Here is an 18,366-nt window from a genome sequence, read left to right on the forward strand (position 1 = left end):
TTTAGCCTAACCAAAAGAAGGCTGAGGGGAGATATGATTGCTTCCTATAAATATATCAGAGGGATAAATACCAGGGAGAGAGAGGAATTATTTAAGCTCAGTTCCAATGTGGACACAAGAACAAATGGATATAAACTGGCCATCAGGAAGTTTAGACTTGAAATTAGACAAAGGTTTCTAACCATCAGAGGAGTGAAGTTCTGGAATAGCCTTCCAAGGGGAGCAGTGGAGGCAAAAGACATATCTGGCAGAATAACAAAAAAGTAGAGAGAACTGGGACTGAGCTGAACTTTGTTCAGGTTTAAGAATTGGACAGGAAAGAAAAGCCTCGGGAATATAAGGAGGTTAGATCTGGGATAGGGATCACCCAGGAAGCCAATTGTGTTCTGAGAGATGGGAAAGGAACACAGGAGGTTTCAAAGTACAAAAAGAGGCTGTTGCATTTCCAAAATGGTGGGCGCACAATCCCTATATTCACTTTTTAAAGTGCTGTGGAGCCCTTCTGAATGAAAGTCATTCTGTAAACATAGGCACAAGACATGCTGATGAAGTTTCTTTAAAAACATCTTGATTAAAGGAATGGATTGTACAAATATATAGTTTCTGATCAAGAGTAACTTAATTTTAGTCTTTTTCATTTTCACTTTATATTTCTCTTGCTTAACAAATGTTGTTAAATATACATTTTTTACATATTAGCTTGTCTGCTTATGAGTCAAAATGATACATTTTAAATTTGCTGTTTCCTCTAAAACGTTATTGCTGTTTGCTTTCTCAGGCCGAAGCTGCACATGAAGAGGAAGATACAACAGTACATGAAGATGACCTTTCTGGGTCCACAAATGAACTCCCAGCAGCATTTGAGTGCAGTGATAGCCTTAGCCTGGATATGACAGAGACTGAAGAAAAAGGGGACAGATTGTTGGAGCAGTTTGCTCTTGCCAGGTACTGGTATACTTGGTAGGGTATAAAGTTCTTCCACAACACATACCAAAGATGTAGCCATGTAATTAATTTCTTAATATGTCCTTCTAAAGAATATAACTTGCTATGTTGGCCACAACTGGAATAAAACTCATTGGAATTGAGGACTGTGGAGAGGACAACTCCGAAAAATATGTGTCTTCTCAACCAAATTTATCAACACTTGAAAAACAGGGCAAGACATTCCTCATAGCAGAAATTGTATAAGATTTGTGCATCCATCTGTACAGTTACATTGATCATGTGTATGGTACATTTCACCAAAAAAACCCCCAAAAACATATGGCTTGTATGATTAACATTCAAGAGTCAGATCATCCATGAAATCTCACCCCTTGTGTCTCAGGCGGTAGGGGGTGCAAGGATGTCATAACTCTCACCTTTTCATTCCTCCAGTCCTGTGAGTGCTGTGTGCAGGGATCGTCCCTCAGCATACGTTAGAACAACTTGAGGTTCTGGTACATACACACTGCAGCCTTTCTGAGCCATGCCTCCCACAGTTCTGCTACACATGGGCTTCTCTTCTCTCTCTGCAGCTTCCAGTGGCAGTTTGAAGCTGCAGTGTGGCTTGTGCTGGCCATGCCCCTTTCTCCCGCTTGCCACCAGATCCTCTGCCTCCGTGGCAGCAGATAGTGACAGTTCACTTCACTCCCATCTCTTTTCTTTCACCTTTATTGTTCTGGCAGTTTTTTGAGCAGTTCGAGCATTTTGTTTTGTTTGCTTCAAGCACGATGGTTACAGTCACCTGAAGCCTCCACTCTGGCGGCTCCCTGCTGAGCTCCTCTACCCTGTGTCAGGCATGGCAGAGCAGCCATGCAAGCACAGGGCAAAATCCAAGTGATGATCTATAAGCAAGGCAGCACTTTCAGGCTCAGCAAAAAGCGAATTTTGTCCAGCCCGTTCCCAATCAGCTGACCCTACCTCTGCTAGGGCACAGGGTACTGAGTTGGGCAGGCCAGCTGGGTTCCCTAGCACCCAAGAAGCTATGACTTCATCATGAAAGAACCCAGCCAGGAGAGACGGAGCAGAACAGACAGAGGCTCTAAGGAGAAGGAGGACTTCATCCAGCCTGCCCAAGAGGTAAGTCCAGGGGTAAACAGGAACGATAAGATAAGAACCCTACCCCACAAGTCCTGACCTAGGTCTTAGATTCCTTGGAGAGAGATGCCGGACTCATAAATAGCCTCTCACCCTCCCGGTCCAGATCAGGGAACTCCAGTAATGAGACCCCCATCTCCGACCCAGTGGGAGTGGGACTCTGACCGGGAAGACTCTGATAGAAAACTCTAGAAAGCTTTGGGCTCTGTGTAAGGCAAGCTGCAAGAGACTGCGTTCTGGCCATCCCTGGGTAGCCATGCCCGCAAAGTGTGCCAATAAGTCAAAAAGTCAAGAAAGAACAAAAAGGGAAAGAAAAAGTACAAAAAATCCAGAAGACACTCAGCCTCCTCCTCCTCTGCCAAGGAATGAGCGTTTCCAGGTTCTGAATGTGAGCATGATTTGGGGAAAATGCAACAACAAAAAATTTTCTCCCAAGAAGTCTGAGGCCATATGCAAAAAGATTGTGTCTACCACAGATCCAACCTGAAGAGGCTCCTGAGGACAACTCAAAGTAAATATTTCCCTTCAGAATCCTCCCTCAAGGCTGCAATTCCCCTGCACTTCGCCTTTGAGGATGCGATTAAAGAGTGAGGAAAACCAGACACGACAAGCACATTAATAGATATGGTCTTATATTTTACAATAAGGATTTTACAAGCTATAGGAGCCAAAAAATTGTGTAGCTGAGGTTCCAAAGTTGGATGCTGCAGTAGCATCCTTAGCAGGAGATATGTTTATTCTGGCTGAAGGGGAATTCTTTCCTAAGGACCCCAGAGATAGGAAAGTAGAGATCACTCTTCAAAAGAGACTTCAAGGCATCCTCAGCCCCTCTCAGAGCATCTCTCGTATCCACATGGTTTGCAAGAGCTTCACAGTCCTGGGTGGAAGACCTCAGGGCCCCGAAGGTCAGGGATCATCCCAACTTCTGCTCTCTTCTCAAGAAAATCACCCTGGCAACAGCATTTGTGGCTGATGTTTCAATGGATGCAATGAGGTTTTCAGCCAAGACTGTGGCATCCAGCTCAGTGGCCAGGCAACATGTCTGGCTCCATCCTTGGAAGGTAGACACTCTGAGCAAGTCTTGTGTCCCTCCAAGTTCATAGGATCTCTCCTCTTTGGAGAAAAATTAGATAAGATTGTGACAGAAAATATAAGCAGTCCCTCTGAAATATAAGCAGTCCCTCCCTTCTCCATTGAGTACCTTCAGGAGGGAATACAAACACGCCTTCAGACAGAGGCTCTCCTTTCATTCTTCTCCCTCACTGAAGTACCAGAGGAAGCATAGCAGATACACCAAGGGAAAGTCCTGGTGCCAGAGTTCAAGCAGAAAGCCCAGAGGTTGGCCTGCAACCCTCAAAAGCCCATCCTGACAATAAGCAGATATGACTCAGCCCGGAACAGAATCTAGGAGGCAGAATTTCCTACTTCTCAGAAGAATGGTTTGTATCAACCACAGATAAGTGGTAAGTCAGGGATATTCCCTTGAGCTATGAGCTCCTCCCTCCCATCTCCACCATTCCCATCAAGCACAAATTGATCCATAACTAAATCTCCCATCTCCTAGATATAGGAGCTATGGAAGTTGCTCCCTCAGAAGAAAAGTTCTTAGGGTTCTACTCTTCATCGTTCAGAAGCATAGAGTTCATACTCTACAGGCTTCTTCATCGTTCAGAAGCATACAGGGGGAGTCAGAGCCATTCTAAATATCAAAAGGCTCAACAAATGGATGACAAAAACAAAATTCCTGATGGAGACCCTAGTTTCTGTGGTGACATCCCTGTGTCATGGGGATCTCCTAACTTCGTAGATCTGGTGGACAAATGTCTTCATATCCCCATCCACCTGTGCCACCACAGACTTCTGAGATTTGCTTATGGCACAAAGCAATACCAGTAACTAACCCTCCCATTCGGTCTCTCATCAAGCCTAAAGGTCTTTACGAAGATGCTGGTGGTCAGAGCCAGGCTCGGGTCACAAGGGACTCATCTATACCCCTGTCTGGATGATATTCTAATGAGAAATCTGACCCAACCTACAGCACGTGATGCAAACTCTGGACCTCCTGCAAGCCCACAACTTTGTAACAGACATCAAGAAAAGTTCCTTGATCCCATCGGTAAGGATAACCCACCTGGGAGTGGACAGAGACAGCTCAGTGGCAAAGATCTACCAATCACTCAGCAGGTTCCAGAAGATCCAGGAACTCATCTCTGTCCTGCACAAGTGCACCAAACGAACCATAGCTCAGTGCTTCCATCTACTGAACCTCCTGGTATCATGCACAGGGGTCACTCAGGTGGCCACAAGGCCTGCTATATGCATTCCCACCCTTTCCTGGTAGGGAAAGTAATCCAAAAGATAAAACGGTGAATAAGTGAAGGTGATTGTAATAGCTCCAAACTGGCTAAGGAGATTCTGCAATCTGATAGAGCTGAAACTGGAATCAACATGACAGCTGCCACCCAGACTGGACATTCTTTTCCAAGGCCCTTTTCTCCACCCAGACCATCTTCAATTGTCGGCCTGCACTGTTGCTGGAAGGAAAGCATAAACCATACTAGGCCTATCTTCCAAGTTGATCAGGATTTTACTTGCGTCCAGGAGAGTTTCCACAATAAAAGTCTATTCTTCCATCTGGATCAAGTTCAACCTTTGGTGCCAAGAGAGCAATGCTAATTCAAGAGATCCTTGAAATCTTGAAGAAAGTCTAGGATTAGTTAGAAAGTGTGGATAAAGATCGTCAGCCCAGCAGCATAGTACACTACGTATTAGCCATTAGTAGAGTTCTAATTGCAGGATCCTCTGGCTCTTTGGCACAGAATCCCCAGATAGCTAGATTTCTCAGAGCAGTCAGGCTTTCAGGGGAGCACAGGGACCGATTTCTCCATGTACATGCACCATTTCCCAGGGGGAATGTCCAGGAGACAGTATTTTAGCACTTCCTAAAGTAGGGATCAGCTCATTCCCCTATTGCACCATGTTGTTCCAGGAAGAATTCTTCCTCCCTGAGATAGAATTCCTCTGAGAGCTCCCCTTTGGACAATGCATCTCCACCCTCCACCTGACACAGCAGGAAAACCCTTTCAAAACTTACTACACATGTACAAAGTGCAGTTTTCCATAGGTCATACTCAAGTTATGTCAAAACCAATTTCCCCTGAAAGCAAAAGGTCCTTCTCCTCAATTGGGTCTATTTCTCTGCCAATTCTCACTTTCTTCCTCCAACCTTATGAACCGTAAAGCTACTCAGAACATATTTGTGGAGGGTGGGGCAAGGGGGAGAACAATGAGGAAAGTATGTTTATTTTTACTCTCCTGCTACTCAAAAACAGCTATACAATATTTGATCAAACTTTCCAAAATGTTAACTTTTGAGCAGAAACCAAGTATGGAAAATATCAGCCTAGTAGGTGATAATTTCAGAAAGTTCTGTGCAACTGAAAATAAGGATTCTGTAATCTTAATTATATAGAGAGACCAGCTTTCATATATTGTAGATAATTGCGCATATGTTACTAAGACAACATTTTCTTATATTAGTAGTGTGTACTGCAGATGCTTAAGCTCAACCTTTTGAAAGTATTCAATACACAAAAAGAAAAAGAAAGTTAAAATTAAAGTAAATAAAAATTAATAATTGAAAAATACTTAACTTTTTTCCCTTAAAAATATGTTTTACAATTATGCGTGGGCATTCTGATTTAGAGGTATTGAGTTATACTCTCACATCTCACCAGTCTCAAGCAGTAATTACCAAGATTCTAGTTATGATAGGAAGATACTGTAGTGGTATTTAGATTACATCAATTTATTGCAGCATGCTAAGACAATAAGCATCTTATCTACAGCATCTTTTGGATGTATTTGCATTATAGAGTGAGATGGTTTATTTTTCTCTTCTCCTCCAGTTTTGGTGAAGGTGATAGAAATGCCTCCCCTCCTCCTTCACCGTTCTTTTCTGCCATCCTTGCTGCATTTCAGCCCGCTGCATGTGATGATGCAGAAGAAGCCTGGCGTAGTCATATCAACCAGCTCATGTGCGATTCTGATGGGTCCTGCGCAGTTTATACATTTCATGTGTTCTCCTCTCTGTTTAAGGTAAGAGAATAGATCTGGAACTCTAAAACAATACCTTTAGGTGACCACATAGACACACACACACCCCTCCATACATTCTTTAATAGTAGTAGTAATGAATTACTTATTATGTTGTCAGGTTTCAGAGTGGTAGCTGTGTTAGTCTGTGTCAGCAAAAAGAACAGGGAGTACTTGTGGCACCTTAGAGACTAACAAATTTATTTGAGCATAAGCTTTTGTGGGCTAAAGCCCACTTCATCAGATGCATGCAGTGGAAAATACAGTAGGAAGATATGTATATATACAGAGAACATGAAAAAATGGGGGTTGCCATACCAACTCTAACGAGACTAATCGATTAAGGTGGGCTATTATCAGCAGGAGAAAAAAAACTTTTGTAGTGATAATCAGGATGGCCCATTTCAAACAGTTGACAAGAAGGTATGAGTAACCATAAGGGAAAAATTAGCATGGCGAAATAGTTTTTAGTTTGTGTAATGACTCATCCACTCCCAGTCTTTATTCAAGCCTAATTTAATGCTGTACAGTTTGCAAATTAATTCCAGTTCTGCAGTTTCTCGTTGGAGTCTGTTTTCGAAGTTTTTTTTGTTGAATAATTGCGACTTTTAGGTCTGTAATTGAGTGTCCAGGGAGGTTGAAATGTTCTCCTACTGGTTTTTGAATGTTCTAATTCTTGACATCTGATTTTGTGTCCATTTATTATTTTGCTACGAAGATAGCTAGGAGTGCTGGTAGCGTAGGGCCTGTAGAGAGAGTCTACATAGCCAGACAATCCTGCTGTCAGGATGCCAATGCCTGAGATGGATGGCATTGTGTTCTGTAGAACAGCCTCAGGAACAACTCTGACATCATAATCAAAAAGGCTGACAAAGGAGGTGCTGTCATCATCATGAATAGGTCGGAACATGAACGAGGCTGCTAGGCAGCTCTCTAACACCACATTCTACAGGCCATTACCCTCTGATCCCACTGAGGGTTACCAAAAGAAACTACACCATCTGCTCAAGAAACTCCCTGAAAAAGCACAAGAACAAATCTGCATAGACACACCCCTAGAACCCTGACCAGGGGTATTCTATCTGCTACCCAAGATCCATAAACCTGGAAATCCTGGAAGCCCCATCATCTCAGGCATTTGGCACCCTGACAGCAGGATTGTCTGGCTATGTAGGCTCTCTCCTCAGGCCCTACGCTACCAGCACTTCTAGCTATCTTCGAGACACCACTGACTTCCTGAGGAAACTACAATCCATTGATGATCTTCCAGAAAACACCATCCTGGCCACTATGGATGTAGAAGCCCTCTACACCAACATTCCACACAAAGATGGACTACAAGCTATCAGGAACAGTATCCCCAATAATGTCATGGCAAACCTGGTGGCTGAACTTTGTGACTTTGTCCTCACCCATAACTATTTCACAATTAGAAAAGGAGTACTTGTGGCACCTTAGAGACTAACCAATTTATTTGAGCATAAGCTTTCGTGAGCTACAGCTCACTTCATCGGATGCCTACTGTGGAAAGTGTAGATCTTTTTATTCACACAAAGCATGAAAAAATACCTCCCCCCACCCCACTCTCCTGCTGGTAATAGCTTATCTAAAGTGATCACTCTCCTTACAATGTGTATGATAATCAAGGTGGGCCATTTCCAGCACAAATCCAGGGTTTAACAAGAAAGTCTGGGGGGGTGGGGGTAGGAAAAAACAAGGGGAAATAGGTTACCTTGCATAATGACTTAGCCACTCCCAGTCTCTATTCAAGCCTAAGTTAATTGTATCCAATTTGCAAATGAATTCCAATTCAACAGTCTCTCGCTGGAGACTGGTTTTGAAGTTTTTTTGTTGTAATATCGCAACTTTCATGTCTGTAATCACGTGACCAGAGAGATTGAAGTGTTCTCCAACTGGTTTATGAATGTTATAATTCTTGACATCTGATTTGTGTCCATTTATTCTTTTACGTAGAGACTGTCCAGTTTGACCAATGTACATGGCAGAGGGGCATTGCTGGCATATGATGGCATATATCACATTGGTGGATGTGCAGGTGAATGAGCCTCTGATAGTGTGGCTGATGTTATTAGGCCCTGTGATGGTGTCCCCCGAATAGATATGTGGGCACAGTTGGCAACGGGCTTTGTTGCAAGGATAGGTTCCTGGGTTAGTGGTTCTGTTGTGTGGTATGTGGTTGCTGGTGAGTATTTGCTTCAGGTTGGGGGGCTGTCTGTACGCAAGGACTGGCCTGTCTCCCAAGATTTGTGAGAGTGTTGGGTCATCCTTCAGGATAGGTTGTAGATCCTTAATAATGCGTTGGAGGGGTTTTAGTTGGGGGCTGAAGGTGACGGCTAGTGGCGTTCTGTTATTTTCTTTGTTAGGCCTGTCTTGTAGTAGGTGACTTCTGGGAACTCTTCTGGCTCTATCAATCTGTTTCTTCACTTCCACAGGTGGGTATTGTAGTTGTAAGAATGCTTGATAAAGATCTTGTAGGTGTTTGTCTCTGTCTGAGGGGTTGGAGCAAATGCGGTTGTATCGCAGAGCTTGGCTGTAGACAATGGATCGTGTGGTGTGGTCTGTATGAAAGCTGGAGGCATGTAGGTAGGAATAGCCGTCAGTAGGCTTCCGGTATAGGGTGGTGTTTATGTGACCATCGTTTATTAGCACTGTAGTGTCCAGGAAGTGGATCTCTTGTGTGGACTGGTCCAGGCTGAGGTTGGTGGTGGGATGGAAATTGTTGAAATCATGGTGGAATTCCTCAAGGGCTTCTTTTCCATGGGTCCAGATGATGAAGATGTCATCAATATAGCGCAAGTAAAGTAGGGGCGTTAGGGGACGAGAGCTGAGGAAGTGTTGTTCTAAGTCAGCCATAAAAATGTTGGCATATTGTGGGGCCATGCGTGTACCCATAGCAGTGCCGCTGATTTGAAGGTGTACATTGTCCCCAAATGTAAAATAGTGATGGGTAAGGAGAAAGTCACAAAGCTCAGCCACCAGGTTAGCCGTGACATTATCGGGAATAGTGTTCTTGACGGCTTGTAGTCCATCTTTGTGTGGAATGTTGGTGTAGAGGGCTTCTACATCCATAGTGGCCAGGATGGTGTTATCAGGAAGATCACCAATGGATTGTAGTTTCCTCAGGAAGTCAGTGGTGTCTCGAAGGTAGCTGGGAGTGCTGGTAGCCTAGGGCCTGAGGAGAGAGCCTACATAGCCAGACAATCTTGCTGTCAGGGTGCCAATGCCTGAGATGATGGGGCGCCCAGGATTTCCAGGTTTATGGATCTTGGGTAGTAGATAGAATATCCCAGGTCGGGGTTCCAGGGGTGTGTCTGTGTGGATTTGATCTTGTGCTTTTTCAGGGAGTTTCTTGAGCAAATGCTGTAGTTTCTTTTGGTAACTCTCAGTGGGATCAGAGGGTAATGGCTTGTAGAAAGTGGTGTTGGAGAGCTGCCGAGCAGCCTCTTGTTCATATTCCGACCTATTCATGATGACAACAGCACCTCCTTTGTCAGCCTTTTTGATTATGATGTCAGATTTGTTTCTGAGGCTGTGGATGGCATTGTGTTCTGCACGGCTGAGGTTGTGGGGCAAGTGATGCTGCTTTTCCACAATTTCAGCCCGTGCACGTCGGCGGAAGCACTCTATGTAGAAGTCCAGTCTGCTGTCTCAACTTTCAGGAGGAGTCCACCTAGAATCCTTCTTTTTGTAGTGTTGGTAGGGAGGTCTCTGTGGATTAGTATGTTGTTCAGAGGTGTGTTGGAAATATTCCTTGAGTCGGAGACGTTGAAAATAGGATTCTAGGTCACCACAGAACTGTATCATGTTCGTGGGGGTGGAGGGGCAGAAGGAGAGGCCCCGAGATAGGACAGCTGCACAACTGGGGACAATGTATACATTTCACAATTGGGGACAATGTATACCTTCAAATCAGCGGCACTGCTATGGGTACCTGCATGGCCCCACAGTATGCCAACATTTTTATGGCTGACTTAGAACAACGCTTCCTCGGCTCTCGTCCCCTAATGCCCCTACTCTACTTGTGCTACATTGATGACATCTTCATCATCCAGACCCATAGAAAAGAAGCCCTTGAGGAATTCCACCATGATTTCAACAATTTCCATCCCCACCATCAACCTCAGCCTGGACCAGTCCACACAAGAGATCCACTTCCTGGACACTACAGTGCTAATAAACGATGGTCACATAAACACCACCCTATACCGGAAGCCTACTGACCGCAATACTTACCTACATGCCTCCAGCTTTCATACAGACCACACCACACGATCCATTGTCTACAGCCAAGCTCTGTGATACAACCACATTTGCTCCAACCCCTCAGACAGAGACAAACACCTACAAGATCTCTATCAAGCGGTCTTACAACTACAATACCCACCTGCTGAAGTGAAGAAACAGATTGACAGAGCCAGAAGAGTACCCAGAAGTTACTTACTACAGGACAGGCCCAACAAAGAAAATAACAGAACGCTACTAGCCATCACCTTCAGTCCCCAATTAAAACCTCTCCAGTGCATCATCAAGGATCTACAACCTACCCTGAAGGATGACCCATCACTCTCACAAGACTTGGGAGACAGCCAGTCCTTGCGTACAGACAGCCCCCCAACCTGAAGCAAATACTCACCAGGAACCACACACCACACAACAAAAACACTAACCCAGGAACTTATCCTTGTAACAAAGCCCGTTGCCAACTGTGTCCACATATCTATTCAGGGGACGCCATCATAGGGCCTAATCACATCAGCCACACTATCAGAGGCTCGTTAACCTGCACATCTACCAATGTGATATATGCCACCATGTGCCAGCAATGCCCCTCTGCCATGTACATTGGCCAAACCGGACAGTCTCTATGTAAAAGAATAAATGGACGCAAATCAGACGTCAAGAATTATAACATTCAAAAACCAGTCGGAGAACACTTCAATCTCTCTGGTCACTCGATTATAGACCTAAAAGTCGCAATTCTTCAACAAAAAAACTTCGAAAACAGACTCCAACGAGAGACTGATGAATCGGAATTAATTTGCAAACTGGACACCATTAACTTAGGCTTGAATAAAGACAGGGAGTGGATGTGTCATAACACAAAGTAAAACTATTTCCCCATGTTTATTCCTCCCCCCCCCACCCCCCCACTGTTCCTCACACATTCTTGTCAACTGCTGGAAATGGCCCACCTTGATTATCACTACAAAAGCTTTTTTTTCTCTCCTGCTGGTAATAGCTCACCTTACCTCATCACTCTCGTTACAGTGTGTACGGTAACACCCATTGTTTCATGTTTTCTGTGTATATAAAATCTCCCCACTGTATTTTCCACTGCATGCATCCGATGAAGTGAGCTGTAGCTCATGAAAGCTTATGCTCAAATAAATTTGTTAGTTTCTAAGGTGCCACAAGTACTGCTTTTCTTTTTGAGACTGAGAGGTTACTGCAAAGCCTTAAACCACATATCAGTAATTCTTACAAAGTGACTTTTGGTTCCATATTTCTTAACATGTTCTTCTAGAGGTGAGAGAGTTGAAATGGACCAGTTGTCCCTATCCGTGCATGAATTCTTGAGCATAGCTGCAGAAACAGTGATAGCTGATATTTGTTACACATGTAGTCAAAGGAAGCCAGTCTATCATTTTGTATGAGGTCTTTAATTTTTGTTAGTTCTTTTTTTCTATCCAAATTGTCTTAAGCATGGAGTTGGCCTTGATACTGAGAAGTGGGTTATTGCATCGTGGTATGAGAGGAGAATTAGTAAGATTGGATGCTTTAATCATCTTAACATGTTGCAGGATGCTCCATGTAGATACAAAGAATGGATTTTTCCTTAAGGGTATGGCTAGCCTCTTAAGATATATAAAAGAAGAGCAGGAACTGAACGGTATACCTGAACTTTTTTCTATCTCAGACCAGGCCGATGTGTATACAGAGCCACTAGAGTAGAACCACCTTACAATAAGACACAATTGGAATGCTGGATAATATCAATACAAATCTGGCAACCCCATGTAACCTCCATTTGTCCAGGATTTTTCAGGAGTCTGTTGTGACAAGTGAGGCTGTTTTATATCCCATGTAAATTGCACCATAAGCGTATTTATTCGAGCAAAGAGTGAAAGAGAGACTTGAAAGGCAATTGACTAATAATATAAGTCAATCTTGAGCAGATATTAATTTTGGCTATTTCTGTTCTCCCCAGTAAAGAAAGAAGGAGGAGATGCCACCTCTCTACATCCTTGGAAATTTCTTTTAATATATAGTCCACATTTATAGAAACAATTTTTGGAAGCTTAGGATATATCTTAACACCTAATTAAGTTATTTCCTTGCATATTTGAAATGGAAAATGCTGAAACTGAGAAGGATCTGGTCTTCTGAATATATCCATTGCTTCTGATTTATTCGAGCTAATGTGAAAACCAGAGATCTCTCCAAAAATGTCAACTACATTCAACAGAGACGGGAATGATGAGGATGGATCCTTCAATAGTACAAAAAATGTCATTAGCATATAAACTGATTTTGTATTCTTTCCTGTTTATAGTCACACCTTCCGTGGCTGAGTTCTGAGATATGTGCATTGCCAGTGATTCAAGAGAGAGATTAAAAAGGAAGGGTGATGGGACAGCCCTGTTATGTGTGTCTTTCTAGTTGAAATGTGGGAGAAATAATTCCATTAGTTGATAGTGAAGCAAGGGTAGAGTTGTATGATGATGCACTGACTGAGTTCAGGAATATTGGTCCAAATCCAAAAATTTTTAGGTCAGCCATTAGATAAGGCCATTCAACTCTATCCAAGGCCTTCTCTGAATCTAGAGACAAAGCTATGGAGGGAACATCTGACATCTGAGTTTGCTGGATGAAGTGAATGGCTGCTGATAATACAAGAAAAATCAATCTTCCTTTAATGAAACCTACCTGATCTGCGTGTATAATTGATGGGATGATGGTGTCCAGTTGTGTCACTAAAATTTTTGCAATTATTTTGCAGTTTGTGTTTAATAGAGATATGGGGCAGAAGTCGCCACAGTTGCGACCATCTTTGTTCTTTAATATGTAAGTAATTAAAGCAGTTCTCATGTCGTGAGATATGGTTCCTTTTTGGAATGTTTCAGTGAAGACCTTTGAAAGACTAGAAGATAGCTGATTACAAAACGTTTTGTAGAAATCTGCCAGATAAGCCATCTATCCCAGGGGCCTTGCTGGAATTCATATTTTTTTATAGCCTGTTCGATCTCTTGTGTTGTGAAAGCTTTGTCCATAAAGAGCACGTGTTCTGAAGTAAGGTTATTAAAAGGTAGGCCTTCAACAAAATGATTAAATTTATTAGAGCCACACTGGTTGTCTGATTTATATAAAGTTTGATAGAATTGCTTAAATTGTTATTTACATCTATTGCTTCAAGGATGGCACTATCATTTTCTTGTAATAAGGAACAAATATTGTTGATAGTTCCATTGTGAGTCTTCCGACAAGTAGTTCATCTGCTTTATCTCCTCATTCATAATATCTTTGTTTGACCCTGAGTGTAAATTTGATGTGGCTAGATAAGCATTCATTATATTTATATTTGGCATTGATTAGAGAATGTAGGAGGTTTTCATTATTTTGGTCAGTCTTGTGCATTCGCTGCAACTCATTTATTTCCTTGGCCAGAGGACCTAGTAACTTGAGTCTCTCTGTCTTTTTGTTTTGGGAGGAAACTAGCATCTTCAAGCTAGCACTGCAAGCTAGGAGTATCTTCAACCCCATGAAATGGCAGTATTCTATTCTTTGAGGTGAAAGCACAGGAACACCAACTTCCCCAAGCTTTTATCATCTAGTTCCTGACTTGTCCAGAAATTGATTGTTTTTGCATCACAGAATTTTGCCACGTATCTGCTAACTTCATAATATAAGACTGTTGACCCAGGCCAATGGGAAGTTTCACAAACAACTCCAAAATGTGCTAAGTTTGCAATGTGAAATACTCCCAACATAGTTGATTGTGCAACAAAATCTTGTTTGGAGCAGCCTGTCAACCTAATACTGTGTTTAGCGAAAGACATGCAATTTTCAAGGCATCTAGAATTGGGACTGCCTCAAACTGTTTGTATATTAGGTGTTTGCCCACAACACAACAGACTTGTTTAAGATTCCTGAAATTATTGAAGTACTTCCTCGGTAAACTGATGGGATGTCTCTGGAGCCAGGTAATCTTCATGGGTCCCTGCTCTGCTGTTGCTTCTTTATGTTTAAGTTAATTCCTCCAGTAGGCCATCTAATTCTGTGATGATTGGAATCAAAGGCCAACAGTTAGGTTCTATAATTGAGGCCTTTACTGATTAATAAATATACTGCTGAAAATGCTCTTTCCAGCTGGAGGAGGAGAATATCAGATGAAGGAGTAAAAAATCCTGAGAAAATTGTACTATTTTTATGTTCATATAAAATGTTCATGGATGTTATTGACATGCACTTCTCACTACTCTTTTCATGTACGATTAGTAAACCCAATGCTGATTAACAATACTGTTCCCAAAAGCCTCTGTTTACATGAAACATAGGATCTGATTCAGGTCTGGGCTAAGTTGGTGCAAATCCCAATGACTGAAGTCAGCAGGAGGGAGCTGAGCCCACTTATTGCATGACTGATGGCCCATGTAATTACATACTATTAACTGTGAACTAAAAAGCCAGCCTGTTCGCAGCTGAAATTTCAACATTCTCTGCAATATTACCTAAAATAAATGAAAGAGTATGTTAATTTAAGAGTTCTGGTAACCAATTAAATTCATTTTTGTAGTATAATATTGGCTAATTATGCAAATACTGTATACTAAGTAGCCCCATTATCTCTAACACTTTAACTAAATACTGTTCTAGTAGTAGTAGGTGCTTCATACTTTCCTTCTAAACTGCCCTCATCTTGTAATTAGCCCACGTAGACTGAATTCAGAATTGCCTACGTTTTTTTTACTCTAAAAACTATTCAAATCAAGTAAGAGGAATGAGAAATTATAGTACATTCAGGGTGTGAATCTGAGCAAGCCAGCAACAGTGATACTTAATTAGCCCAAAAGGATTGTTTCTAAATGTGACATATATAGAGTTTAGTGTTTGACTTCAATGGGACTTCTCCCAGTAGTAAGCACTACGCTTGGTTGTGCTCGCAAGATCAAGTCTTCTATGTTTCAGTCACACTGTCTTTACTTTAAGATTTTTACACACTTTGCTTTGGCCTCCTAAACTCAACAAATTTTAAGAAATGTTGCTTAATATAAAGAATTAATCTGCACCTGCTACTTCACTATTTAGAAAAATTTCTTTAAATGGCCTCCCATTTCCATGTCCACACATGCAAAATAATTTATTTTTTTTATACTGTCTCTACCCTTTACATCATGTATTACTTCAGAGCCTGGACAACTGCTGTGAACCAAGGGATGGAGACACCAAGATTAGAACTGTGTGAATAATGGATTTTTCAAGTTCTCTGGTATTTCCAAAAGATCATGAAAAAAATTATATTGGGTCAAATAAAATGTTTAATTTCTACAAAATCAAAATGTTTCACTTAGTTTTCATCTATTTTTCAACATTTTTTATTTTTTAAATAAAAATAAAAGGAAATCAATCAAAGGTGTTTTAGAGGAACAGTCAGGAATGGACAATTATGGATTAAATTTGTCCATAGGGGAGATTTCTCCCTGACCATGGTTGATTTGTGCCTCAAGGCATGAGGGTTTATAAATCCCTTTTAAAATTGCTTTTCCTATCTAGTGCAACGTAGGTGGTCTAATTATCCATACAGCATCTCTTCCTTTTTTAAAATGTCAATCCTACTGAGCTTCTGGTCTCAGAGGTATATTGTGGCAGTGATATTTGCATAATTGTTTCAATTCTTGAAAGGCTTAAACTGTCTTTTTATTACTATTATTTATTAAAGGGAAGTCATTTAAAAGAAGTTACAGGAGCAGTATGCTCCTTGAAGACCAAGACTATGTACTATTTTAGGTGCTGTACCTACTCAGATATCAAAAATCTGTGTGAACAATAGTTTCCAGATGCAACTTTATATTGTTGGAGCCTTCCCAAGCAGCAGAGGTGTTCAAGCAAGGAGGTTTCTCTGAAGAGTGGAAAACAAAAGGAGAGAAACCTCTTTCATGAGTTTCTGTGCTGCTGTTTGATATTAGGCTTGTTGCTACATTGTTTGATTGGCCTCTTGATATTGGGTACTAACAAAACAGTATCCAGAATGGGCAGAGAATTCGTGTGTTGATCAACACTGATGATCAGCAGGAACAAGAAAAAACTACATCAGGGTACATAGTTTATAAAGAATGAATCATCCTCACAAGCAAGAACATGGTACTTCAGCAGCAGTTTGTAATTCCATTGCTAAATGTGAATTCTCTGGCCAGTTCCACAGCTGCCTATCTGAAAAAACTTCTGAGCACTGTGTCCAGTGTAATAGTAATTGTTATTCAATATCCTTGTGCAAACATTCACTTCCTCCCATGGGGATGGTTTCTTTCGCACTTGCTGTTATTCTGTGAAAAAGGAATGTATGCAATTGTGTTTGCAAAGGAAAGATGTTTGTACTTGAGCAATGAATGTGATAAGAACTATTTTGTTTCACAGAATATTCAGAAAAGGTTCTGCTTCCTAACTTGTGATGCTGCCAGTTACCTTGGCGACAACCTACGAGGAATAGGCTCAAAGTTTGTGAGCTCTTCTCAGATGCTAACTTCCTGTTCAGAATGCCCCACTCTTTTCGTAGATGCTGAAACGGTGAGTATATTCCTGTAGAGGATAATAACTAGCATGTCCAGCATGTGTCGTGTAAAGGAGGCTAGGGTGGCAAAAACCTCACTCAGAATATTCTTGGGTTGGCAGGCTTAGATTTCTACCCAAACTATTTGCACAGCCTTATTGGAGAATACTGGAAACATCCAGCTTCTTTTGTTAGAAGTGATTTTGTTTTCTTCAGTCAAAATTGCGCTTATAATAAGGATGCGAGTTTGTAGTTTGAAGACATTGTAGAGCAGAATCTTGCTAGTTCACACTTTGGTGAAACCCAAATCCACATATTCAGTTTACATTATGTTTTGGATTAGTAATAATAGTAACAACTAGGGGGTCATACACTTCTTTGCTTTTGTAGGCCAAAAGAATTGCACACACCAGAAGCTACTTGTATTCCTCCATTTTCCCACTCCACCCTCAAGCTCCCTAGGTGCTATTCTCCCTTCCCTTCTTTTTCAGGGACTCCTTGCACATGCCCTGTGCCAGGGTCTCTGCATGCTTTCCCATTGCCCCCTCTTTCCCATCTCAGGGTACACCACTCTCCCCCATACACCCCTTTTCCTTCTTCTGCCCATACTAGAATCCCCATTTCTCCCCCCATGCCAGGGTCTTTGCATGTGCTCCCTATTCTCCCCACACAAAGGTTCCCCACCCTGCCCATAGTTTTATGTGATTAATAATTAAGCAATCAATTTGCAAACACCTAGAAGATAATAAGGTGATAAATAACAGTCAGCATGAATTTGTCAAGAACAAATTATGTCAAACCAACATAATAGCTTTCTTTGACAGGGTAACAAGCCTTGTGGATAGGGGGAAGCGGTAGATGTGGTATATCTTGACTTTAGTAAGGCTTTTGATACTGTCTCGCATGACCTTCTCATAAACAAACTAGTGAAATACAACCTAGATGGAGCTACTATAAGGTGAGTTCATAACTGGTTGGAAAATCATTCCCAGAGAGTAGTTCTCAGTGGTTCACAGTCATGCTGGAATGGCATAACGAGTGGGGTACTGCACGGATCGGTTCTGGGTCTGGTTCTGTTCAATATCTTCATCAATGACAGGGGTTCTCAAACTGGGGGTTGGGACCCCTCAGGGGGTCTCGAGGATATTACATGGAGGGTCACGAGCTGTCAGCCTCCACCCCAAACCCCGCTTTGCCTCCAGCATTTATAATGGCGTTAAATATATTAAAAAGTGCTTTTAATTTATAAGTGGGGGTCGCACTCAGAGGCTTGCTATGGGAAAGGGGTCACCAGTACAAAAGTTTGAGAACCACTGATCAATGATTTAGATAATGGCATTGAGAGTACACTTATAAAGGTTGTTACAAGGAGGAGGGAGAAAAATTGTTCTCATTAACCTCTG

At 41.9% G+C, this 18,366-nt stretch overlaps 1 protein-coding gene across 13 annotated transcripts in view; it reads left to right on the top strand.

Moving 5' to 3' along the window:
- The window catches only part of FRY (FRY microtubule binding protein), a 371,144-nt gene that overhangs the window by 336,424 nt on the left and 16,354 nt on the right, over nt 1-18,366 (top strand). For all 13 annotated transcript variants that reach the window (XR_006286421.1, XM_043531626.1, XM_043531634.1 and 10 more), the window contains 3 exons: nt 779-945; nt 5,991-6,180; nt 16,831-16,980. Coding sequence is in view for 12 of the 13 variants with exons in the window: in XM_043531626.1 (XP_043387561.1) it covers nt 779-945; nt 5,991-6,180; nt 16,831-16,980 (507 nt within the window). In the remaining variant the exon portion in view is untranslated. The remainder of the gene's footprint in view (nt 1-778; nt 946-5,990; nt 6,181-16,830; nt 16,981-18,366) is intronic.

The sequence above is a fragment of the Chelonia mydas genome, chromosome 1, assembly GCF_015237465.2.
Source record: "Chelonia mydas isolate rCheMyd1 chromosome 1, rCheMyd1.pri.v2, whole genome shotgun sequence".
In the NCBI taxonomy this organism is placed as follows: domain Eukaryota; kingdom Metazoa; phylum Chordata; order Testudines; family Cheloniidae; genus Chelonia; species Chelonia mydas.